Source organism: Cyrtonyx montezumae, unplaced genomic scaffold, assembly GCF_038088225.1.
Source record: "Cyrtonyx montezumae isolate F1298 unplaced genomic scaffold, pur_monq_1.0 scaffold_48, whole genome shotgun sequence".
In the NCBI taxonomy this organism is placed as follows: Eukaryota; Metazoa; Chordata; class Aves; order Galliformes; family Odontophoridae; genus Cyrtonyx; species Cyrtonyx montezumae.
The window spans coordinates 776,250-800,772 of NW_027072054.1; the positions used below are offsets into that span (position 1 = coordinate 776,250).

The following is a 24,523-nucleotide window of genomic DNA, read 5'->3' on the forward strand; positions in this document are numbered from 1 at the left end:
GGAGTGGATGTGGCCACCGCCCAGTCAGTGATTCTGACTGATACCAACCTTGACTCTTATCCCAGCAGCTATCATGGGCCCCCTTGGGAACGGACGCAGAGCACTCTTTGTTAGGATGCTCTTCTGTTACACAGATGGGACTTTTTATTTTATCGGGTGTTATAGATGCTGGCATTAACCAACAAAGCCTTGCTCAGGCATATCATTGGGCTGTTTTACCACGAGGAATGCTTAATAGCCCAACAATATGCCAACTGACTGTGACAGATGCATTACAACCAGTATGAAAGGCTAGGCCTCACGTCCTTATTTATCATTACATGGATGATATATTACTAGCAGCAGAATGAGAAGAGAGTCTAAAGGACACTTTAATGCTCATACGGCAGGCAGTTCAATCTGTTGGTTTACAAATAGCAGAAGAAAAGGTGCAACTTAGTTCTCTATGGAAATATTTAGGATGGAAAAATACATCTCGTACCATTCAGCCTCAAAGCCTCAAAATAGTACCTCACATACAGACATTGAATGATCTGCAAAAATTGTTAGGTTACGACCGCTTTTGGGTATTATTACTCAAGAGCTGCACTAACAGTTCCAGCTACTCAAAGGAGACCAGGATTTAACCTCTAAAAGACAGTTAACACCACAAGAGCTACAATGCTTAGACTCTGTAATAACATCACTGCAACATCGATATAGCCATCGTGTTTGTTTATCATTACCAGTATCTCTTACAATAATACAAATTCCTATCAGCTGTATAGCTTGTTATGTCAGTGGGATACCTCAAGAAGCGATCCTCTCATTATCCTGGAATGGATATTCTTACCGCATACCTTTTCAAAAACCAATACATCACGAGTGGAGGTGTTTGCAATACTAATATGACAAGGTCAACATAGTTTACAAATTTTACAAGCTTCTGATCCAGATTGCATCTACATACCCACTACTAAAACAGATCTAGCTTGGATGCGCGTACATTCACTCAAATTCGTACAAACTCGAAAAACGTACAAAGGTGAGGACATGAAGGGTGTCTTTCGTTTTCTGGAGAGATGGAGAGGTATGGATTTGGTAGATGGTTCACACAGAGGAGAAGCAGTGGGTTGGATGGCTGAAGTATTTTTTTCCTCAAAGATCTCTCTTAGTGAGATCTACAAAGAGTCTGGACTGACCCCCTTTTAGTTTTTTGAACCTGTGTATGATGCAGTGAAAAAGAAACGCGTGGTGTCTCCCAGGAAGTATAATCTTCCCAACAGAACATGGAAGTGGAACAGTGAAATCTTCTGGGAGCTGTAGCTCATGCTTCTCTTCTGACACAGGCAATGGAACTATAGACAATCTATTGAACTGCAGAATTTATTCTTTAATTTCCCATGCACTACATGATGTTATAATGTGTAGTACTGATAACCAAAGTCATAAAATCATGACAGTATGCATGCACCAAACCAGGCTGACTCCACTTGCCTCCTCCAGACCTGATCACCACTACAGATGAGTCATCTGCCTCATCAGTGCAATTCTGCCCTATAAATCTTTGAGCCTAAAATCACAGCACTTCAAAGAATCCTTCATTAGAGAATGCGCACGTCATAAAACTGCAAATGAAAAGGTAGCACTGCAGGAAACCAAAACCAAGGCTGTATAATGAGAAGGGATAGCTTGCATTGAAGGCTAGCTTGCCAGAAAATTATTACCTACATCAACGGTGCCTCCGGACCTGCAGCAACGAAGGACCATTATAAATGGCAGCTCAAGTCCCAACTTCCCCATCTACTTCTCCTGCTTTCTCCTCATTGGGAAACTCCTCATTGGGAAATGCAAAACCCTCTCTCCTCCTGGTGTGTCAATATAAATCTTATCAGACAGTGGATCTCGATGCTATGGGAGACCATGGAGGAGATAATGACTGCTCAGAGAGTGCTTGGGAGACAGGTTTCTTGGCTTTAGATTTCTGCACTCAGAGAGAGTCTCTCTGGGTCAGACAGCAGTTTGTAGGGTCCTGGCATAATAAAGTGATATGACCTCCTTTCTCACCCTTCTGCTCTAGCCTTAGCAGTCATCATGGCTCCATTGTGAGAGGCTATCCCAGCTGCCCCTCACATACCTTCATGCCATAGTTCCTTCAATCCCTCTCTCTCAGGTATAAGCCCATTCTCAAGACATGTCCTGCTACACCCAGTGCGTGCCTTGCCGGCCCTGCGGCCCAACCCCACTGGCCAGCAGCTGCAATGAGCCCTGTTTCAGACAGTGTCAGAACTCCAACATCGTCATTGAGCCCTCTCCCGTGGTGGTGACCTTGCCCGGTCCCATCCTCAGCTCTTTCCCGCAGAACACTGTTGTGGGATCCTCCACCTCTGCTGCTGTTGGCAGCATCCTCAGCTCTGAGGGAGTGCCCATCGCCTCCGGGGCCTTTGACTTGTCTGGCTTCGACAGCCGTTACTGTGGCAGAGGGTGTCCGCCTTCCTAGTGCCGCTGGCCATGGTCCCGGTTAAATTCTTCCTTAACCACGAACATGGCACTGGACCAAGAAAGAATCTTTCATCCACTGCTTTCAGAATTCCTGACCGTCCTCAGCTAATCTAGGAAATTCTTAATGGAAACGACAAGACAGGGCTTTCCGACAACCTGACTCATGTCTCTGCTTCTATTTCTCTACTGAAATCTCCCTTCACATCTAGTTGTGTTCCCCACGCCCCTCACCCCCCACCTTCCCCGTGTTGTGGTGGGCTGTGAGGCTCCTCAGAACCAACCACATCCCTTGCAAGAAAGACAGACACTTTCCTTGCATGAGCTCAAACATGGGATCTGGCGTATCCTGCACTGTGGTGCCTCTACTCAGTGTGACCTGGTTTTCCTCTGTAAAAATTCATTAAAGATTTCTGCATCTCATTAGAGCTTTTGTTGTTACTTTTTCCATGTATCAACTGCACAGCTGCCCAGGGAGAATGTCTTTGCTCTTGGTAGGTATAAGAGGGATGTTTCATGAGGCCCTTCTCCATTCCCAGAAAAATGGCTGGTTGTGCTGCATTGCAGAGGCTCCTCTCCTGGGCACTGTTCATTGCAGATGAAATGGATAGCCCTGACTGCAGCACAGCAAGTGGCGTTCAGCCTTCGTATTGAAGTGTGTCTGCCCACATCAACCCTCTCTGAATATTCAAAGACAAAACAAAAACTCTGACTTCAACACAACCACAACCTTCAATCTCACATAGAGAATTCAAGACTTGAGAAGAAGACAGAATGGGCTGTGTTGGTCAGGCACACAGATCTTCCCAGCAGGTGCTCTGAATGGAAATTTTTGTCCTTTTCCCTTTTTCTCATAGTCCCAAGATGCTTCCCCTCTGTCCTTGCAAGGCTTCGCCTGGAGTATTGTGTCTGGTTCTGGCCTCCCTGGTACAAAAAGCACAGAGATCTCCTTGAAAGAGTCCAGCAGAGGGCTAAAAAGATGATAAAGGGCATGGAACATGTCTCTTATGGGGGAACACTTAAAAATGGAAATGTTCCCTGTCTTCACTCACGGGAGATTTTGCCTGACAACTGTGATTTTTCAAATTTGATTTTAAATCCTTAAAGAATTGAGTAGGGCAACAAGAAAATTCACAGATCTCCTGCAATTCAGGAGGTTACACTTTCACCTCTTCAAGGCTCTGCTTAGCGGAGTACCATGGAACAAAGCTCTGAAACAAGCTGGGACACAAGAAAGCCAATTTCTATTTAGGAATCACCTCTTCCGAGCTCAAGAGCACACCCCAGCAAATAGGAAGCCATGCAGAAAAGACAGAAGTCCTGCATGACTGAATAAGGAACTCCTGTCCAACCTCAAAAACAAAAAGGAAAACAGTCACTCTGTCCTCTGTAGCTTGTAAGATCACAAGTAGATTGTCCTGAAACCTACACAAAAGTAAATGGAGAATAGAGAGGTGATTGGTGATTGTTTGGAAGACGTCCTAATGGCTGAATCTTGCCTGGAAAAAACGATGGCCTGGAATTTTGTTGGTGGGTTCCAGGGGTTTAGGGGATCTCACTCTCTCACTGCTGAAATGAACACCAGTAAGCCTTCCATGGCATGCAGGTGGAGTTTGTGAGATCTCTCCCTCCTCCATTAAATGTACCTGCTGTTGCTCAAAAGCTTGGTTTACTATCACAAGATAAGGAAATCAGTCTGGAGAAGTGTCGTCTCACATATGCAACGTGGCCTCCTCCAGTTGTTCCCTATCTACTGCCTCCTTTATAATCTTCTATCAAGTGTTTGGAACATTAACACGTTTGCTTCATCCTTGGGACGAAGCTATATCCCAATAGGAAACCCACACAAAGGGGAGAGCCAAAACGTTTAGTCATCAGAGTGATTTGAGGAGGCAGAATAGGTCGAAGTATATCCTCGTGTACAGGAAGCCTTGAGTATCCAGCTGATGCTTGAAGGAGCTTATCCTGAGGATGGCACTTCAAACAGCCCCACTGCACTGAACCCCACTGACATGACTTGCATACTCTGAACCTGAGCATACCTGAGTTGAGTCATCTGCCACACCAATCCAATTCAGCTCTACAAATGTCTGTACCATTCATAGCAACACTTTACAGAATCCTTCATTAGAGGATGGGCATGGCGTGAATCTGGAAATGAAAAGGTAGCACTGCAGGAAACCAAATCACTGCCCATATAATGAGAAGGGATAGCTTGCATTCAAGATTAGCTTCTCAGAAAATTATTGCCTGCGTCAGTTGTGCCTCTATAGCTGAAGCAATGAAGGACTAGTATAAAAGGCAGCCAAATTCCCACCTCTCCCATCCATTACTCTTGCTTACCTCTCGCTGGGAACCAGGTGAGTGTGAAGCCTTCCCTCCTCCTTTTGCTAAATGAGACTTTGCCTCAATAGGAATCTATTCAGGTAGTGGAGTTCCATGCCATGGGATTCAACGGAGGGGATAAAGTCTGCGTAGAGAGTGCTTGCGACTCAGCTCATATGGCTTTTAATTGATGCAGTCAAAGTGAGTCTGCCTGGGCTACATTGCTCTTTGTAGCACTGACATAGTGAATGAAGGGTTTTGACCTTCTTTCTCAGCCTTCTCCTCCAGCCTTAGCAGTTGTCTCAGCACCTTTGTGAGAAGCTACTCAAGCTGTGCTGAATATATCCTCATAAGTCTGCATAGAGAGTACTTGGGACACAGCTCTCTGTAGAGCCCTGGCATAATAAAGGAGTGTGACCTTTCTCACCCATCTTCTCCAGCCTTAGCAGTTGTCTTGCTATGTCTGTGAGAGGCTACTCAGACTGCCCCTCACATATCATCATGCTCTACTTTCTTCTATCCCTCTCTCTCAGGTATAAGCCCATTCTCAAGACATGTCCTGCTACACCCAGTGCGTGCCATGCCGACCCTGCGGCCCAACCCCACTGGCCAGCAGCTGCAATGAGCCCTGTGTCAGACAGTGTCAGAACTCCAACATCGTCATTGAGCCCTCTCCCGTGGTGGTGACCTTGCCCGGTCCCATCCTCAGCTCTTTCCCACAGAACACTGTTGTGGGATCCTCCACCTCCGCTGCTGTTGGCAGCATCCTCAGCTCTGAGGGAGTGCCCATCACCTCGGGGGGGTTTGACTTGTCCGGTTTCGGCAGCCGCTACTGTGGCAGAAGGTGCCCAACGTACTAGTGCCACTGGCCATACTCCTGGAGAAATTCTTTGAAAAACTGGGAACGTGGCACTGGAACCAGAGGGAATCTACCAGCCACTACTTTCAGAATTCCTGACTGTGCTCAGCTAATCCAGGATATGCTTAATGGAAACGGCAAGACAGGGCTTTCTGACAACCTGACTCATGTCTCTGCTTCTATTGCTCTACTCACTTACATATCTTTTTCTTCACTTTTAATTCTGTTCCATACCCCCCAACTCCCCTGTGTTCCTGTGGTCTGTGAGGCTCCTCAGAACCAACCACATCCTTTGCCAGAAAGGCAGGCACTCAACGCATGAACTCAAACATGAGGTCTGGCAAATCCTGTACTGCGGTTCCTCTACTCAGTGTGACCTGGTTTTCCGCTGTAAATATTCATTAAAGATTTCTGCATCTCATTAGAGCTTTTGTTGTTACTTTTTCCATGTATCAACTCCACAGCTTACCGTGGAGAATAGCTTTGCGCTTTGTGGGTGAAAGTTGGGTGTTTCATGAGTCCCTTCTTAATTCACAGAACAATGCTCATGCTATCAGTTGGGCCATTCTGCCCACCTCATACATAGGTGTGTTTGATTCGTATTGGTCTCAATTAATCGCTGCCGCGGATACCGTGCTCATTTCTCTCGAGATCTCAGGGAGGTGCACCCCGATCAGGACGGAGTTTGGCGGCCCTTGGAGGCAGCGCCCCCTGCGGGCCGGGACAGCACTGTGCCCCCGTTCTGCCCCCGCCCGCCGCGGTTCGTGCTCGGCCGCAGCCCCGGCTCCGCTTCCCGTGGGTTCACGGCGCAGTAGTACACCGCCGCGTCCCCGAGCCGTGGCCAGGAGAGCCACAGGGCGCTGGAGCGGCGGTCTGCCGACACCGACAGCCGCCCCGGCGGGTCCGGCACCTCCTTGGAGCCTTTAACGGCGCTCACAAGGAATACGGGGCCTCGGCCCGGGAACTGACGGTACCAGTGGATGTACTCGTTGGACTTTATGTTGGGGTGTGAGCAGGTGATGTTGATGCCGGTGCCCTCGCTGGTCTCTGCCGTCGGCTCCTGCTGCACCCGTGCTCTGCTCACAGCCACTGCCGAGAAGAAAAGAAGCAGTAAAATCAGAAAATTCCATTACTCCAACAGCAATTTCAGTGAAGAAGGGAAGAAGGGAGGGGACAGCAGACGCAAAGAAACCGGGCAGACGGACGAGAGCCCGGTCCCGGCCCCGCTGGTGGCAGCCCGACGCACCCAGGAGCACCGCGGCCAGTCCCGCGGCCCCACACCGCCGCATCCCGCCGCTCCGCCGCCCGCGCCGCGCTGTCCCGCCAGCCCCGGCTCTGCTCCGCCCGCTCCACCTCCTCCTCGAATCTGACGCCGCCGCCAGCTCCGCCCCGGGGGTCCTTCTCGCCCTACTCGCGAGGGGCCCTCTCGAGAGAGATTCTAAGTCCATCGCTCACTTTCGGATGTGTTGTAATGGCATGTAAAAATACGTGTTCCAAAACACACAAGAGTTCACATGAGGAAGGAGTGAATGGAGAACCGTTGGTCTGTAGTTCCCTGAATCCCCTTTCTTTCTCACGCTAACAATGTGTTTGATGCATATTTTTCTTTCTTAGCTGCTAAGGCCATCCCTCAACTGTCTTGTCTTGCCCCTGAGAGATAACAAATTGAAGCATCTCAATGACATCATCCAACCAAATGCCCTTGGATGTGTCCAAACCCTTCTCAAGAACACGAGTATATCCGACAGGATTAAGCTCTCCTCAAGGTTTTCTTCCTTTATGGGTTGTAATACATAATTTCCATGGGTTTTGTGAAAGTTACTCATAGACGTTGGAGTTCTGACTATAAGGCTGATAAAGAAGAAAAGGAACAAAATGTATTAATTACACTAGACATTTACTTCTCATTACAGCCCTTTTCTCATGGTCCCATGAACACACAATCTCCTTAGCTTTCTTTTTGCTGCCACAGTGGACTTAAGGACACCTTTTTCATTATTGTTCCCTGGCTAGTTTTTAACTCTGGCTCATCTGTACTGTTCCTGGCTGCGCATGGGCAGTGCCATGGTTTTATGAATTTTGCTATCAGTATTCCATATCATAACATCATGTGGTGCACAGGAATTTAAGGAGTTCATGCTCTTGTTCCGTGTATTGTCATTAGTTATGGGTATCCCTGTATCAGAAGAGAACTGCATATCCCAGAGGACTTTTCATGCTCTCTTACCATTTTACATTCAGAGGAAAAGACAAAGCATTTCACAAGTCATGAGACCTCCCTCTTCTTTCACTGCTTGTCCCCCCAGTGTGTGTGGTGTTCTCTAACTGTTTCACCCTCAGCATTAGAGTAAGGCCTTTGGTTTTTGGACAAACTCCATCTCATCATATTTGATTTATTAGCCTCAATTTCTCTTATATCATATTGTGTTATCTTGCATTTCAATATCTTATTTAGTAAGTTAGTTCCATCCTCAGATCATTGCTGCTCTTTTGTTTTTAGGCTCATCTCCCTACCCTTTCCCTTTCCCCTTCTCCCTTTCCTGGGGAGAAGATTCATGGGTACCCCCACACACACAAATTTGCCAGAGAAACGGCTTGAACTGTCAATAAACCACTGGCAGGGAGCAGTGTCTTTGAGTTGCTCACAGTTCCCCTGCCTCTTTTCGTTTTCAGAAATCTCCAGAATTCCTGATGTCCAGCCATACTTCCCTTCTCTCATTTATTTGGGTTACCCAATACTACACTCGGGAAAACACAATGATATGCAGACAAGCATTTGGAGTCCTTCTGCAGCATTGCAGGTGTCAGTCCATGCCAAGGAAAACTAACAGCCTAGACTCAAACAGTTAAACTGCTACCAAAGAGTGGTGTCTCCTTCAAGCTTCACACAACATTTCTCCATCCTATAGTCATTAGGTTTGAGTTCAGGCATTTCTGATGAGCATCCCCAGTGGATCTTGTTTGTGATCTCTAGTGAGCAGGGGGGCTATACCTCCTCTGAATGTTTACGTCTGTGACTAAAGCAAGAGCCTCTTTCCTGTTCAAGGATATCACCATCTTCCAGCCTCAACCACCCTGACTGCCTCTCTCTATGAAATGTTTGCCATAACCACCACCTGCCGTGCCTTCCTTTCTTTGTGTTGTTCAGGTTTTAGTCTTAGACTCTGGGCACCCTTAAAGAACAGCTGAGCACCTGAGAAGCGCAGACATCCTGAAGGGATCTGGGTGTGCTGTCTGGCAACTGGCTCACTGAGGGCTGACGTTGTGTCCTGGCATCCAAGACGTCCAACACGTTTAGGATGCATTGAACACCCCATAGCCAACTGGTCAAAAGAGGTTATTCTGACAGTATATTTAGCTTTGATTTATCCTCACCTGGAATAATTTTTGCATTTCTGTGCTCTGCAACGAATAAATCGTTTGAAGGTGAAGAAGTGGCCAGAAGAGGGCAGCAGAGCTGGTACCGGGGTTGGAAGGCATATCCTGTGGGGAGAGCCACAGTTAGTGTATAGCCCATATCATGTCTTGCATGGGATGTCTTGCATTCAAGAGGAGCTTGTCAGAAAGTGATCTCTGCTACAAGGAATGCCTCTGGATATGGGTGAGGTTAGGTCCATTGTTAAAGGCAGTTCAGCTCTTGCTCTCTCATTCATTACTCTTGTGACCTTCTTTTATAGAACCAGGCAAGCATGAAATCCCTGCTTGTACCCCTCATTCTCTGTAAAGAGATCTCAGCACAGTGGACCTCTGATTTGCTATGAGTTCAGTTCTATGTCCAATCTTGGAGCTGCTTGTCATGGAAGAAGAAAATGGGGAGAAGAGGTGGCACAGAGGGAGGCTGGGCCTGTACCAAGCTAGGGCTTAAGCAGTAGCTAGATAGGATGTGATGGCTCTCTCTGGGTCCTGGCTTGGCTTGATCATAAAGCCATTGACCAACCCTGTAAGGATTCCAAAACCCTGCACTACATGTTCCTTGGTTTCTTCGGGTTGTGGCGAAGGGCTGCTTCCCAGGCATCCTCATTTTATGCTTCCTCCTGACCTGAGGGAATACAAGAAAGTATATTTAGAGCAGAAGCTGTGGAAAAGGATAAACAGCATGAGAATGAAAGGCTGGGAACCAAGCACACTTCCACAAGAGAAGGAATACAAGCTCAAGTGAGCTGTGGGATGGGAGACCCTAATTGGAGGAAGAGTTCATGGCTCAGAACGGACTCATGGAGCTGACCTTCAGCAGAGACTTTGCAGAACTAGGACGATACTGCAATCCAAAGTAACCTCCTCTGGGATGTGGTTTGCAGAACTCTTAACCGCTGGGAGTGATTTTAGAGTTGTTTTTTCTTGAGGTTTTCTGCCAATGTGCAGATTGTGTGCCATTTTCTATAGGCCCCTGTCTTAAGTGCTATAAAAATGAGGCTGTCTGGGTAATAAACAGAGCATTTGTAGTTAAACATATTGGTGCATGTCATGTCTCTGGCTGCTACATCCGACGACACTGACCCATTCTCCTAAGTGCACCTCTGACATCAAACCATATCCAGTTGAGACCAGAGCCAGCCATGCCAGTCCTGTGGCCAACCCCTCTAGCCAGCAGCTCCAATGATCACAGCATCAGGCAGTGCCAGAACCCCACCGCTGCCATCCAGCCATCCTTCCCATGGTGGTAACCCTACCCAAACCCATCCTTGGCTCCTTTCCACAGAACACCTCTGTGAGATACTCCATCTTCACTTCTGTTGGCAGCATCCTCAGCTGTCAGGGACTGTCCATCACCTCGCAGGGCTACTGTGGCATCCCCTCCTGTGTCTTCACAGGAGAGGTGCTCCAGTCTTCTGGTCATCCTGGTGGCTCTCCTTTGTATGCTGCTAGAGCTTGACATCTTTCTTGTGTTGAGAGCCACAGACCGGGATTCAGTACTCTAAATGGGGACAACAATTACCTCCCTCACCCTGCTGGGCACGTCTCTTTTGATGCTGCCCAGGATAACCTTGGTCTTCTGAGCTTCAAGTGCACACCGCTGATTCCTGTTAACTTTTTCACTTACAAGGATCCCTAAGTCCTTCTTGGCAGGGCTGCTCTCAAGGAGTTCTTCTCTCAGACTGTATGCATACCTGGGGTTTCCCCAACACAAGAGCAACACCTTGCACTTGGCCTAGTTGAATCTCATTCACGTTCATATGGGCCCATCTTTCAAGGTTGATCAGGACCCTTTGGATGCCACCCCTTTCTTCTATCATATCAACTTCACCACTGAGAGTGGTTTCATTTGCAAACTTGCTGAGGGTGCACTCAATCCCAACAAATCTGTCCTGGGCAAATATGTTCAAGGGCACTGGTGCCAAGACAGAAACTTAAGGGGATGCCACTTGCCACTGGCCTCCACCTGGACATGGTGACAGAGGATAATAAAATAGATAGAGGATAACAAGAAAGGCCTTTTCCAGTATGTCAGCAGTAATTAGAAAGCTATTGAAAATCTGGGTCTCCTGCTAAATGTGGGGTTGTTCTGGGCCCGGTCCTATTCAATATCTTCATAAATGGCCTTGATGAAGGGAAAGAGTCTCCCCTCAGCAAGTTTGCTGATGATACAAAGCTGGGAGGAATGACTGACATGCCAGAAGTCTGTGCTGCCATTCAGAGAGACCCGGACAGGCTGGAGAATTGGGCAGAAAGGAACCAGATGAGATTTAAAAAGAGCAAGTGAATAGTCTTGCAGCTAGGGAGAAATAACTTCATGCACTGGTACACTTTTGAGAATGACCTGCTGGAGAGGAGCCCTGAGGAGAGGGACCTGGGTATCCTTGGACGTTAACAGGTTGGCTGTGAGCCAGCAGTGTGCCCTGGTGGCCAAGAAGGCCAATGGCATCCTGGGGTGTATTACAAGATGCGTGGCCAGCATGTCAAGGGAAGTGATCCTTCCCCTCTACTCTGTCCTTGCAAGGCCTCGCCTGGAGTACTGTGTCCGGTTCTGGCCTCCCTGGTACAAAAAGCACAGAGATCTCCTTGAAAGAGTCCAGCAGAGGGCTACAAAGATGATAAAGGGCATGGAACACGTCTCTTATGAGGGAACACTTAAAAATGGAAATGTTCCCTGTCTTCACTCACGGGAGATTGAGTAGGGCAACAAGAAAATTCACAAATCTCCTGCAATTCAGGAGGTTACGCTTTCACCTCTTCAAGGCTCTGCTTAGCAGAGTACCACGGAACAAAGCTCTGAAACAAGCTGGGACACAAGAAAGCCATTTTCTATTTAGGAATCACCTCTTCTGAGCTCAAGAGCACACCCCAGCAAATAGGAAGCCATGCAGAAAAGACAGAAGTCCTGCATGACTGAATAAGGAACTCCTGTCCAACCTCAAAAGCAAAAAGGAAAACAGTCACTCTGTGCTCTGTAGCTTGCAAGATCACGAGTAGATTGTCCTGAAACCTACACAAAAGCAAATGGAGAATAGAGAGGTGATTGGTGATTGTTTGGAAGACGTCCTAATGGCTGAATCTTGCCTGGAAAAAGCGATGGCCTGGAATTTTGTTGGTGGGTTCCAGGGGTTTAGGGGATCTCACTCTCTCACTGCTGAAATGAACACCAGTAAGCCTTCCATGGCATGCAGGTGGAGTTTGTGAGATCTCTCCCTCCTCCATTAAATGTACCTGCTGTTGCTCAAAAGCTTGGTTTACTATCACAAGATAAGGAAATCAGTCTGGAGAAGTGTCGTCTCACATATGCAACGTGGCCTCCTCCAGTTGTTCCCTATCTACTGCCTCCTTTATAATCTTCTATCAAGTGTTTGGAACATTAACACGTTTGCTTCATCCTTGGGACGAAGCTATATCCCAATAGAAAACCCACACAAAAGGGAGAGCCAAAACGTTTGGTCATCAGAGTGATTTGAGGAGGCAGAATAGGTCGAAGTATATCCTCGTGTACAGGAAGCCTTGAGTATCCAGCTGATGCTTGAAGGAGCTTATCCTGAGGATGGCACTTCAAACAGCCCCACTGCACTGAACCCCACTGACATGACTTGCATACTCTGAACCTGAGCATACCTGAGTTGAGTCATCTGCCACACCAATCCAATTCAGCCCTACAAATGTCTGTACCATTCATAGCAACACTTTACAGAATCCTTCATTAGAGGATGGGCATGGCGTGAATCTGGAAATGAAAAGGTAGCACTGCAGGAAACCAAATCACTGCCCATATAATGAGAAGGGATAGCTTGCATTCAAGATTAGCTTCTCAGAAAATTATTGCCTGCGTCAGTTGTGCCTCTATAGCTGAAGCAATGAAGGACTAGTATAAAAGGCAGCCAAATTCCCACCTCTCCCATCCATTACTCTTGCTTACCTCTCGCTGGGAACCAGGTGAGTGTGAAGCCTTCCCTCCTCCTTTTGCTAAATGAGACTTTGCCTCAATAGGAATCTATTCAGGTAGTGGAGTTCCATGCCATGGGATTCAACGGAGGGGATAAAGTCTGCGTAGAGAGTGCTTGCGACTCAGCTCATATGGCTTTTAATTGATGCAGTCAAAGTGAGTCTGCCTGGGCTACATTGCTCTTTGTAGCACTGACATAGTGAATGAAGGGTTTTGACCTTCTTTCTCAGCCTTCTCCTCCAGCCTTAGCAGTTGTCTCAGCACCTTTGTGAGAAGCTACTCAAGCTGTGCTGAATATATCCTCATAAGTCTGCATAGAGAGTACTTGGGACACAGCTCTCTGTAGAGCCCTGGCATAATAAAGGAGTGTGACCTTTCTCACCCATCTTCTCCAGCCTTAGCAGTTGTCTTGCTATGTCTGTGAGAGGCTACTCAGACTGCCCCTCACATATCATCATGCTCTACTTTCTTCTATCCCTCTCTCTCAGGTATAAGCCCATTCTCAAGACATGTCCTGCTACACCCAGTGCGTGCCATGCCGACCCTGCGGCCCAACCCCACTGGCCAGCAGCTGCAATGAGCCCTGTGTCAGACAGTGTCAGAACTCCAACATCGTCATTGAGCCCTCTCCCGTGGTGGTGACCTTGCCCGGTCCCATCCTCAGCTCTTTCCCACAGAACACTGTTGTGGGATCCTCCACCTCCGCTGCTGTTGGCAGCATCCTCAGCTCTGAGGGAGTGCCCATCACCTCGGGGGGGTTTGACTTGTCCGGTTTCGGCAGCCGCTACTGTGGCAGAAGGTGCCCAACGTACTAGTGCCACTGGCCATACTCCTGGAGAAATTCTTTGAAAAACTGGGAACGTGGCACTGGAACCAGAGGGAATCTACCAGCCACTACTTTCAGAATTCCTGACTGTGCTCAGCTAATCCAGGATATGCTTAATGGAAACGGCAAGACAGGGCTTTCTGACAACCTGACTCATGTCTCTGCTTCTATTGCTCTACTCACTTACATATCTTTTTCTTCACTTTTAATTCTGTTCCATACCCCCCAACTCCCCTGTGTTCCTGTGGTCTGTGAGGCTCCTCAGAACCAACCACATCCTTTGCCAGAAAGGCAGGCACTCAACGCATGAACTCAAACATGAGGTCTGGCAAATCCTGTACTGCGGTTCCTCTACTCAGTGTGACCTGGTTTTCCGCTGTAAATATTCATTAAAGATTTCTGCATCTCATTAGAGCTTTTGTTGTTACTTTTTCCATGTATTAACTCCACAGCTAGTCGTGGAGAATGGCTTTGCTCTTGGTGGGTGTAAGTTGGGTGTTTCATGAGTCCCTTCTTAATTCGCAGAAGAATGGGTGGTTGTGCTACACTGCAGTGGCTCCTCTCCTGGGACTGTCCATTGTGGATGAAAAAGATACCTCTCAGTGCAGCACATCAATTGGCTATCAGCCCTCATCCTGTTGCGTGTCTGTCCACATCAATCCTCTCTGAACATTCAAAGAGAAAACACAAACACTGCTGTGCTCACATGTCCAACTAGCAGTATCTGGGAGCCACGGCAGCAAAACACCTTGCAGGCTCATAGAAACGGTGCACCAACTGTTTTCATCAGTGATGCAGAAGGCAAGTAGGTGAGAAAACAGAAAAGAATTGTGAGGATGCCCCACTGCTGCGAAACAATGCTCATGCTATCAGTTGGGCCATTCTGCCCACCTCATACATAGGTGTGTTTGATTCGTATTGGTCTCAATTAATCGCTGCCGCGGATACCGTGCTCATTTCTCTCGAGATCTCAGGGAGGTGCACCCCGCTCAGGACGGAGTTTGGCGGCCCTTGGAGGCAGCGCCCCCTGCGGGCCCGGACAGCACTGTGCCCCCGTTCTACCTCCGCCCGCCGCGGTTCGTGCCCGGCCACAGCCCCTGCTCCTCACTCCGTGCTACCAACGCGCAGTAATACACCGCCGCGTCCCCCAGCCGGGGCCGGGAGAGCCACAGGGCGCTGGAGCGGCGGTCTGCCGACACCGACAGCCGCCCCGGCGGGTCTGGCATCTCCTTGGAGCCCTTAAAGGCACTGACAAGGAATGCGGGGCCTCGGCCCGGGAACTGACGGTACCAGTGGATGTAGTCGTTGGGCTGTATGTTTGGGTGTGAGCAGGTGATGTTGATGCCGGTGCCCTCGCTGGTCTGTGCCGACGGCTCCTGCTGCACCTGGGCTCTGCTCACAGCCACTGCCGAGAAGAAAAGAAGCAGTAAAATCAGAAAATTCCATTTCAGAATAATTGTAAAAAAGAGAAAATTCCATTCCGCCGGCGTCAGCCCTGCGCACCCAGGAGCACCGCAGCCAGCCCCGCGGCCCCGCACCGCCGCATCCCGTCGCTCTGCTGCTCCTGCCAGCCCCGGCTCTGCTTCACCCCGAATCTGCCGTCGCCTTCAGCTCCGCCCCGGGGGTGCGCCCTTCGCCGTTTCTCGGGGGCTTGTCTGAGCTGTTCTAGGCGAATCGCTGTCTTTCGGATGTGTAGGAATGGCATCTAAAGGAATCTGCTGCAAAACACATCGTTGAAGAAGGAGTGAACGGGTTGCATCATTTCAGTAGTTCCCGAGTCCTGCCTTCTAAAGATACGTTAGTTGTTATGTTGTTCTATCGTTGCTGTGTGCGCTGTTCCTCATCTGTCTTGACCCCTGAATGCTGACAGAGAGCGGCACCACAATCACATCTCTCAACCAAATGCCCCTGGATGCATCTCACCTCATCTCAAGGGTACAAGCAAGTCCAACTGTGTTATGTGCCTCATACTGTTTCCTTTCTTCATAGGAAGTGCTGCTTCATTGCCGTGAATTCGGTGAATAAGCTGAGACAACGTGTTGGTCTTACTCAAAGACTCAACATGAAAACAGAGGAAAAATAAGCATTAATTGTGTTTGATATTTACTTCTCAACGTTTTACACATTTCGTGGTCCACTGGGTATACCAGCTCCTTTGCTTGCACACCGGAGTGGGCTTGTCTTGTGCTTTGAGGAGGCTGTCTTCAAAGATGAGCAAGATCTCCTGCACTGTTTCCCCTCCAGGGCACTTTCCATCTTCTGACACCTGGCTTCCTGAAGAACATAAGATTTACATTTTGAAGTCTACAATTGCAGTTCTGCCCTTGGTAAGTCCTCTCAGGGTCTTAAGCTGCACAGACTCATGGTCACTGCAGCCAAGGCTATCCCTTTATCCATACAATAATCTTCCTTTTTTGTGAGGAAGAATTTCAATAGACAGCCTCCCTTAATCAGTTCCTCAGCTATCTGGACTTAGAAATTGTCTTCCTTGGATTTCAGAAATGTCCACAATTCCCGATTTCCAGCCATACTGCCCTCCTAGCATTTATTGGGGTGGTTAAGTCACTGCTGTCTGGAAGATGACCCGCAAGGAAGAGCTACAGGGGGTAACACACTGATATGCAGACAAGCCCTGGGAGTCCCTCTATAGCATCCAAGGTACCAGTCCTTGCCAAGGATGAACAGCCAAGACTTCACTGAATTAGTGTATCCCCTAGGAAAAAAAAAAAAAAAGAGTTGTCTCCCTTAAATCTCACACAGCTTTTTTCCTTCCCATGGGCATAAAGCTTGGGTTCAGTCACTTCTGATGAGTGCCCACACAACGGACTTAATTTGTCCTCCCCAGTGCCCAGAGGGCTATGCCTCTTCTGAAGCTGCATGACTGTGAGTAAAGCAAGAGTGTTTTTCTTGTTTCTGGATATCGCCATCTTTCAGACTCAACCATCTTCTCTGCCCCTCTGTGACATTTTGGACATGGCCACCGCCTGCCACACCTTCCTTGCTTTGTGTAGTTTGGGCACTAGTCTTAATCTAAGGACACCCTTGAAGAACAGCTGAGAACCTGAGAAGCACAGACATCCTGGAGTTGACATCAGTCTCAAGAAGAGTCTGCATTGTGGTCCAGCATCCAAGAATTCCCACTGAATTTTAAGATGCATTGAACGCTCCATGGCCAACTGGTCAAAAATTCATTCCCTCGCTATAGCTAGCCTTGCTGTGTCTTCGAATATTCGATCAATACCTCGAATATCGAGCAATACCTCGAATATTTTTTGCAGTTCTGAGTTTCTAAATGTAAGAACGGTGTTAAAGACGTATAAATGGCCAGAGGAGGGCAGCAGAGCTGAAAGTGCGGTTGGAAGGCCAATCCTGTGAGGAGAGCCTGAGGACGGGCGCATTGCCCAGTTTAGAGAAGAGAAAGCATAGAGGCAACCTCATTGCTCTCTACAACATCATGAGGAAGGAAAGCAGAATGAGAGGTGCCAGTCTGTTCTCCCGGGTGGCTGGTGACAGGACACATGAGGGAATGGCAAAAAACACCACCAGTAGAAGTTTGGGCTGGATAATAATGATGCCATAAATCAGCCAGTTGTGAAACACACTAAGACTCCTATTGGAGTGTTACAAAGCAGTCATTCTTTATTTTCAGGACACATGGGGGGTAAGCACCCCTTTTCATGCATATCTTACATAAATGGTCTTCAGTTTATATATGTTACTTCAGTTGCATACACAAATGTTTTCTCTGTTCAGAACATACGTACTCTATTTTTCCCCCTAAATCATTAACCTGGAGTTCTGCCTCCTTGTACATGTCCAGTGTTCTTGTGGTGCTAGAACTGCAACTGGCTGGACCAAGTCAAGTACTCTTCCTACCTGTGGTCACTGCTTGAACTGTACCTTCATCAATGCTCAGTTAGCTCCTTGTCTTGATCACACAGTACTTGCACTCACAGAATTAGATGAATCAAGGTAAAATTTTCCTTATCTACTCAATATTAAGTTAGGTATGTCATTGTTATCTACTTGGTACAGGGGCACAGATTCTTCCTGTTTTCTAAACAAACTCCAGGGCTATCTACAAATGAGCATTAGCAAGCTTAAGAATCTTGCTACAGATTGTATCACTAGGAAAAACTAGTTCAATGTAAAGGTGGTCAAACACTGGAACAAGTTTCCCAGGCACGTGGATGATGCCCCAAGTCTGTCAGCGTTGAGAAACATTTGGACAGTGCTTTTATTAGTATGCTTTTCCTTGTGGTTAGTGCTAAATATGTCAGGCAGTTGAACCTGATGATATTTGAAAGCACCTTCCAGTTCCTCTCCTCTCCATTATCTGTATTAGCAGAAAGACAGAGCTTAACAGAATCTATCAGTTGCCTGAAGCGGCAATGATGTCCTATGCCAAGTTTTGCATCAATGATATAAATATCTCTCAACCTTTTCACAAATTGGAGATCTCCGTCTCTTCAGAACTTCCCATACTTTATCTTCCTTTCACGTTTTTTTTTTTTTTTTTCTCGTTAAGGAGAGCCATGGTGCCAGCCCGATTAGGTCTAGCTTTGTGACTAATGGAGTGGAGTGGAGGGACTGATGGACCCAGAACCCAGGATTGGGAGAAGGGTAAAGACAAGGAGGTGGGTCCAGAGAAGGAAAACAGCAGAAACAAGGTAATGTTAAAAATTAATCTACTCAATATGATAGTGGAATGTAAGATCACAGCATCATAGAAACATAAAATGGTTTGTGTTGGAAGGGACCTTTAAGATCATCTAGTTCCAAACCCCCTCCCATAGAACACAGTATTATATAGTATAACTGGAATTGTAGCTAATAAGCAAAATAAAATGAGAGTCAGATTGTCAAAAACAGAGGCCTTACTCTAATGATGAAGATGGGATGGCTATGGAGCACACACTACAGAGGCCAGCATTAAAAGAGGACAGTCTTGGGACTCCCAGTCACTTCTAAGGTTTCCTCTGAGTCTCCTGAGAGCTGTAGTGCATTCTTCTCTTCTGAGAGCAACAACTATCAACAATCCAGAGAGCTGCAGCATTAACTCTTTAACTCGAAGTGCCTTTATACTACTTCTATGTACTGCTACTATTAATTCCTTAATGAATATAGCTTCTATGTTTGGAGTGTATTATGGAATGCTAGAAAATGAATGCTGTGAATTCAATTTACGTGTAAGGTGGGAACCCCCTGCTTTTGGGTGGTGCCATGAAGGTCAGGAGTACCTGAGGTCTCCCCCTACAAAGTGGGAACAACCTCTCCACAGTCACTCAGTGGAAGGGGGTTGTCAGGTCTCTAAAGTGGACCTGAGCCCAGAGAGACAAATGTGTGCGTGATGGAACATACTCTTGAATTTCACACACTTCCCAGTGACCCTTGTGGAAGAACAGCCTCCTTCTGACATTGTCACAGCAGGCTTTGGGGTGTCTGGCAATGAACCAGATGTCCCTTAAAATCTGGATGCACTTCCTGGGTACCCTGACTCAAATTCCAGTGAGGGACACAGAGGTGCTGGTGGATGATGACCAAAGGACGCTTCACCAGTTTGGCACAGAGGCTTTCCTACTTCCAATGGCTCGACAAGAGAAGGACCCATGCTGCTCTGGTTTGTTGTTGCTTCTGCCCAAGCTTTCATTCCTGGCATGAATCTGCACCAGGCCCATGAGAAGGTGTGCCGCTGGTTTCAGTAGGGGGGACACATGTCCTGCCCTATACAGCAACGAGACTGCATTGAAGGCATGTTTACTGAGCAGTGGGTTCACATAAGGTGGGCAGGACTTCTCAACCTTTCTCTGTGTACATTAAGCTAACCCCACCCTTTGGAACTACTTAGTCTTGAGGAGAGCTGTTCTTTCCTGGCCTGGAGAGACAGGGAGGGGTGAACATCACCCTTCTAAAACATGCTCAGTATTACGATGGGGAATTAATCTCAGGATCATAACTAGTGTGAGGCGGCCGTCCTTGAAGCGCGAGATCGGCAGTATTAAAGGGTGACAGTTTTAGGCTTTGAAAAGAAAAAGAGACTGAAGATACCAAAGTTTTCATTTCTGTGCCTGCGCTGGGAAGCATCTCTGCCAGGTTTGATCTGAGGTTGTTCAGCTATGCTCAGGCTTCTTCTGGACACGGCTTGTCTCTGGAGTCCGTGGACAGAGCAGTGGAGAGCGGCCCTGATGTGACCAGAAAACGTGTTGTTCTGTGGGACACACAAGTCACATGAACACTCACCTACTCATGAATACGTGCAGAATCATGCAAACATCTATACCCACAGGCACTTGCATAAATCTAGCACGCAGGCTCTAGCTGTTTCATGCCGATATCCTACTAAGGAGGCTGATATCTTTTCACTTTGCTGGATTCTTCCAGCACGTGAGGTGAATGTTCTGCCCACGCTGATGCATACTGCCTGGAAACGCATGGGTCTTTCTTTCTGCCACTCCAAAGATGACTTTTGGGAGGAATAGGAATGAAATAAATCAGGATGTGAGAAGTAGCAGCACAGGAAACCAACACAGATACCATATCATTAGCTGGGATGTTTTGCATTCAAGAGGATCTTGTCAGAAAATAATCACTGCCGCAAGAGATGCCTCTGGAAGTGGGGCAGCTGGAGTCCATTATAAAAGCCAAGCCAGCTCCTTGCCTTCTCATTCGCTTCTCTTGCCTCCTTCTTCTTGGGATCAAGGTGAGTGTGAAGCCCCTTCTTGTGCTCTTCATTCTCCTAACAGAGTTCTGAGCTCAGTGGAACTCTCAGCTGCTTTTAGCTGTTTTCCATGCCTGGCTCTACTTTTCATGAGAGAGAGAAGTGGGGAGAATGTTTCTCATGGGTGACGGCTGGGCCTGTAAGGAGGTGGCTTGCGGGCTAGCGTCTAGGCAGTAACTGGGTAGGTATCAGTGGTGTTACTCGCCTCTACCAAAAGGGAAGCAAGAATCCCTTGTACATTTGTGAATGGTCTTCAGCTCCCAGCACTGCATGAGCACTGATTCCATCATAGTGTGGTGATGGGCTGCTTCACATAAGTCAATATAGTTTTATTCCTTGTTTGCTCTTCCTCCTCCTCTGCTAGGTGCAACTGCATCCTCAAGACATGTCCTGCTACGATCAGTGTGTGCCATGCCGGCCCTGCGGCCCGACCCCCCTGGCCAGCAGCTGCAATGAGCCCTGTGTCAGGCAGTGCCAACCCTCTACCATCGTCATCCAGCCCTCTCCCGTGGTGGTGACCCTGCCCGGACCCATCCTCAGCTCCTTCCCGCAGAACACCGCCGTGGGATCCTCCACCTCCGCTGCTGTTGGCAGCATCCTCAGCTCTGAGGGAGTGCCCATCAACTCTGGAGGTCTCGACCTCTCCTGCATTTCCAACCGCTACTGTGGCAGAAGGTGCAACCCCTGCTAAAGATGCAGTACACTCACCCAGACAAAGACACCTAGGAACACTGAGGATGGCACTTGTCAGAGCTACTAATGTTGTGATGCTGATTTTCCCCAGCAAGACAGATCCCATTATGGCACCTCTGTCAGCACCGAGGAAGTCTACTGACCAACATTTTTACTCACTCTTCCTATCTCATATCATTGTTGTCTTTTCCCTTTAGAGATCACTGTTAGTACCTGCCCAAATGAGTCCTGAGTGACCTGCTTGACCCTCTACAACACTGGCCTGGGAGGTAGGGCTCAGTGGCAATGCAAAGAGGAACAGATTATACTCTGCCCTTGCTGCTGGCTGCACTCAGAGTATCCACTTGGAGCGACTTCATTTCCTTCCTCAGGCTCAATAAACATTTCCTGCATCCTTTATTCTGACCGCCCATGCTTTTTTTTTTTTTTTTTTTTTCTTTTCTTTTTCTTTTTCCGAATGCTTATATGTGATCAAACGATTAAATTTGTTGATGATGGTGAAGGAATTGAGTGCACCTTCAGTAAATTTGTGAAAGACACCTAGTGGTTTAAAAAAGTTAATCTTCCTGAATTTACTACTGTGGGACCCGGACAGCCTCAAACACTGTGCTGGAGCTAACTGTGTGATCTTTAACAATACCATGTGCCAAACCCAGCTCTTTGGTTACGACAACTCATGCATGGCTACTGGTTTGGGGTGGAGCTGCTGGAAAGGTGCACAGAGGAAAAGGATCTGGTTGTGTTGATTGACAGCCAACTGAACATGAACCAGCAGTGTGCTCAGGCTGCTAAGAAGGCCAGAAGCATCCTGGCTTGTATCAGAAATAGCATAAGCAGTGGAACAATAGATGTGATCATGCCCCTGTACTCGGCTAAGGCAAGGCTCCACCTTGAGCACTGTATTAATTTTTGGCCCCTCATTACGAGGAAGTCCTTCAAGTCGTGGAGCATGTCCTCAGAAGGGCGATGAGGCTGTGAAGTCTTATGACAAACAGCTGAGTGCACTGAGATGATTCTGAAGAACAGGAGGTTCTAGAGTGACTATACCTCTTTCTGCACTTTCCAGAAAAGTGGTCATAGAATGTTGAAATATAAAAATGTTGGCCTCTTTTCCCAGGTAATTAGCAATAAGACAAGATGTAATGACTTCAGTCAGAAACACCAGTCTCCTTCTTCCCCTAGTGAGTGCCAGAAATACAGTCACAAAACAAAGCAGAACCCCAGAGTGGAGGAGCCAGACATGTGGCCAGGGAGGACCCAAGGTCACTGGAGATATTGACAATGAGGGGAACAGAATAGTCTGAGCACCAGGACAGCAGTTCACAACAGCAGGACAGCAGTTTCACAGGGAATCTTCTCTGACGAGATCTCTCCTTCCCAATTCCAGTCAGATTGGCTGAATTTCCATACTTCATAGGGCTAAGATGGAGCACACTTTACGAAGAGTGGATGAAGAACTGTGTGTTCTGGTTAGCCTCGAGTCTTAAGGGTGCATGGGGTAATTTCCTGACCCCATGTGTATGACAGCTGTAGACAGAAGCCCATGGTATGTCCTTGCTCCATCTCTTCTGAGCCAGAGGATCGAGGCAGCAGGGCCAAAGGAGTCTGAAGGGAAGTGGCTGTGGTAGTCTGAAGAGAATGTGTGCGTGGTGTTGCTTACGGCCACAGTACATTCCGTGGAAGAAGGCTGGCAAATGCCAAACCATTTTGTCTAGGCATGTTTTTTAAGGGAAAGATTTTCAAAGCATAGCAAGATCATGTTTTTCCTCCACAAGAATGATGTAAATTGATACTGGAGATCCCCACTCTCCCTCAGGGTGTGTGCAAATCCATTCCGATCTCCTGCTCTTAATCCAAACCAAAGCAGTGTGGAAGAGCTGCTGCTGGGAGGTCTTAGGTTGCATTTGGGGGATGATGGCAGGGACAGATTGGGACAGTGTCCCAGAGGCCAGGCTCAGCATCACTGTAGAAATGGACAATGATATTCCTGCTGCAATGCAAAATATTGTGTATGCCAATCAGAGGGCAACAGTGAGAAGATTAGGCATTCAGTAATACTCAGATGACTGTACCTTTCACCAGGAAACACAAATGTTTCTCCTGATGACATAAAAATTCTCCAGAGTTTTTGGAACAACTGTATAGCAGATCTCCATGTAGATGAAGTTGTTGAGGAAGATGCAGATTGGCATCCTCAGGTGCCTTTCACTTCCCACAGTGACAAAGGTGAGGTCATTCCCATCAAGATTAGGAGACACTTGGGAAAGATAATGACAAACAGGAACGTGTGCCAGCTGGGGCACTCTGTTTAAGCCCAAGAGAATCAATTTGGTCACCTTTCTGTCCTTCTAAAAAAGATAGGAAAGGAAAAAGAAGCATTAAAGGAATCAGCCACACAGCCCAAGTCATCGTCAGTTTTCCATTCATCACAAGCACCTTAGAAAAATGTCACATTCATGAAGGCTGTGTCTGGTCCTGGGGAAGCACAGGGTCACCATGAAAGGCAGCCTGATTCCTTGGCCCTCTAATCTTTGTGTCTCTTTCATTTTTACTTGGGAATCGTGTGAGCCTGAAGCCCTTCTCCCACATCCTTTTCTGATTATGCCAATAACTTGTGTGCTGGGTTCTGGTGCTGCTTCTTACGGGATGAGGAGGAAAAGATAAGGACTGACTCAGTCTATGTGGGGCTTGGTGGAGTCAGATTTTCAACTAATACAGAGACAGCAGCCTTCTTTTGTCTGGCTTCTCTTTTCAGATCATCTCTGGATGAAGCAAAGAAAGCAATTTGTCCCTTTCTGCAGTTGGCTGGTGAATCCAGACAGCCAAGATTGTACACTGGTGTGCTCATGGGAAGGTGATGAACTTCTACTTAAACATTCCCGTGTTCTGTTTCCTCCCTGCAGTCTCTCCCATTTACAACTTCATCCCTCATCCATGTCCTGCTATGACCAGTCGCTGCCATGCCCAATGCTTGCCATGCCAGCCTTGTGGTCTGACACTGCTGCTCAAAAGCTGCAAAGATGCACTGCCAGAACTCCACAGTCATTGCTGCGACTCCACCTGTTATAGTGGTCCTGTCTGACCCCATCTCCTTTCTGCAGAGCACTATTGTGGGATCCTCCACCTCTGCTGCCTTTGGCAGCATCCTCAGCAGTCATGGATTCCCTCTGTGTGCTGTGATCTCTCCTGCATTGCCTGATGCTACTGCAGCAGATGTTTCCAAACTTGTGCTAAAGCTACTGAGTGGAGCCCAGC

At 47.6% G+C, this 24,523-nt stretch overlaps 2 protein-coding genes and 1 gene segment (V, D, J or C); 2 read left to right on the forward strand and 1 right to left on the reverse strand.

Annotated features, from left to right (window-relative positions):
* Positions 1-2,173: 2,173 nt before the first annotated feature.
* Positions 2,174-2,479, forward strand: LOC136055790 (feather keratin Cos1-1/Cos1-3/Cos2-1-like). Its single transcript, XM_065747668.1, has one exon. The coding sequence runs from the start codon at positions 2,174-2,176 to the stop codon at positions 2,477-2,479; it is 306 nt and encodes a 101-aa protein (XP_065603740.1).
* A 1,959-nt stretch (positions 2,480-4,438) lies between these two features.
* LOC136055791 (T cell receptor alpha variable 4-like) lies at positions 4,439-6,951 on the reverse strand. The segment is given in 3 exon segments: positions 4,439-4,534; positions 6,468-6,751; positions 6,909-6,951. Coding segments are annotated over 3 exon segments (423 nt in total).
* Positions 6,952-20,458: 13,507 nt separating this feature from the next.
* On the forward strand, positions 20,459-21,292 carry LOC136055846 (feather keratin Cos1-2-like). The gene is made up of 2 exons (XM_065747728.1): positions 20,459-20,557; positions 20,940-21,292. Exons 1-2 carry the CDS (start codon positions 20,459-20,461, stop codon positions 21,264-21,266), a joined length of 426 nt encoding a protein of 141 aa, XP_065603800.1. The 3' UTR covers positions 21,267-21,292.
* Positions 21,293-24,523: the final 3,231 nt, after the last annotated feature.

Excerpts from the sequence above, each read along its gene's own strand:
- LOC136055790 (XM_065747668.1), top strand. The coding sequence starts at position 2,174 with ATGTCCTGCTACACCCAGTGCGTGCCTTGCCGGCCCTGCGGCCCAACC.
- LOC136055846 (XM_065747728.1), top strand. The coding sequence starts at position 20,459 with ATGCCTCTGGAAGTGGGGCAGCTGGAGTCCATTATAAAAGCCAAGCCA. Across the intron at positions 20,558-20,939 it reads TCCTTCTTCTTGGGATCAAG|GTGCAACTGCATCCTCAAGA; the intron begins GTGAGTGTGAAG and ends CTCCTCTGCTAG.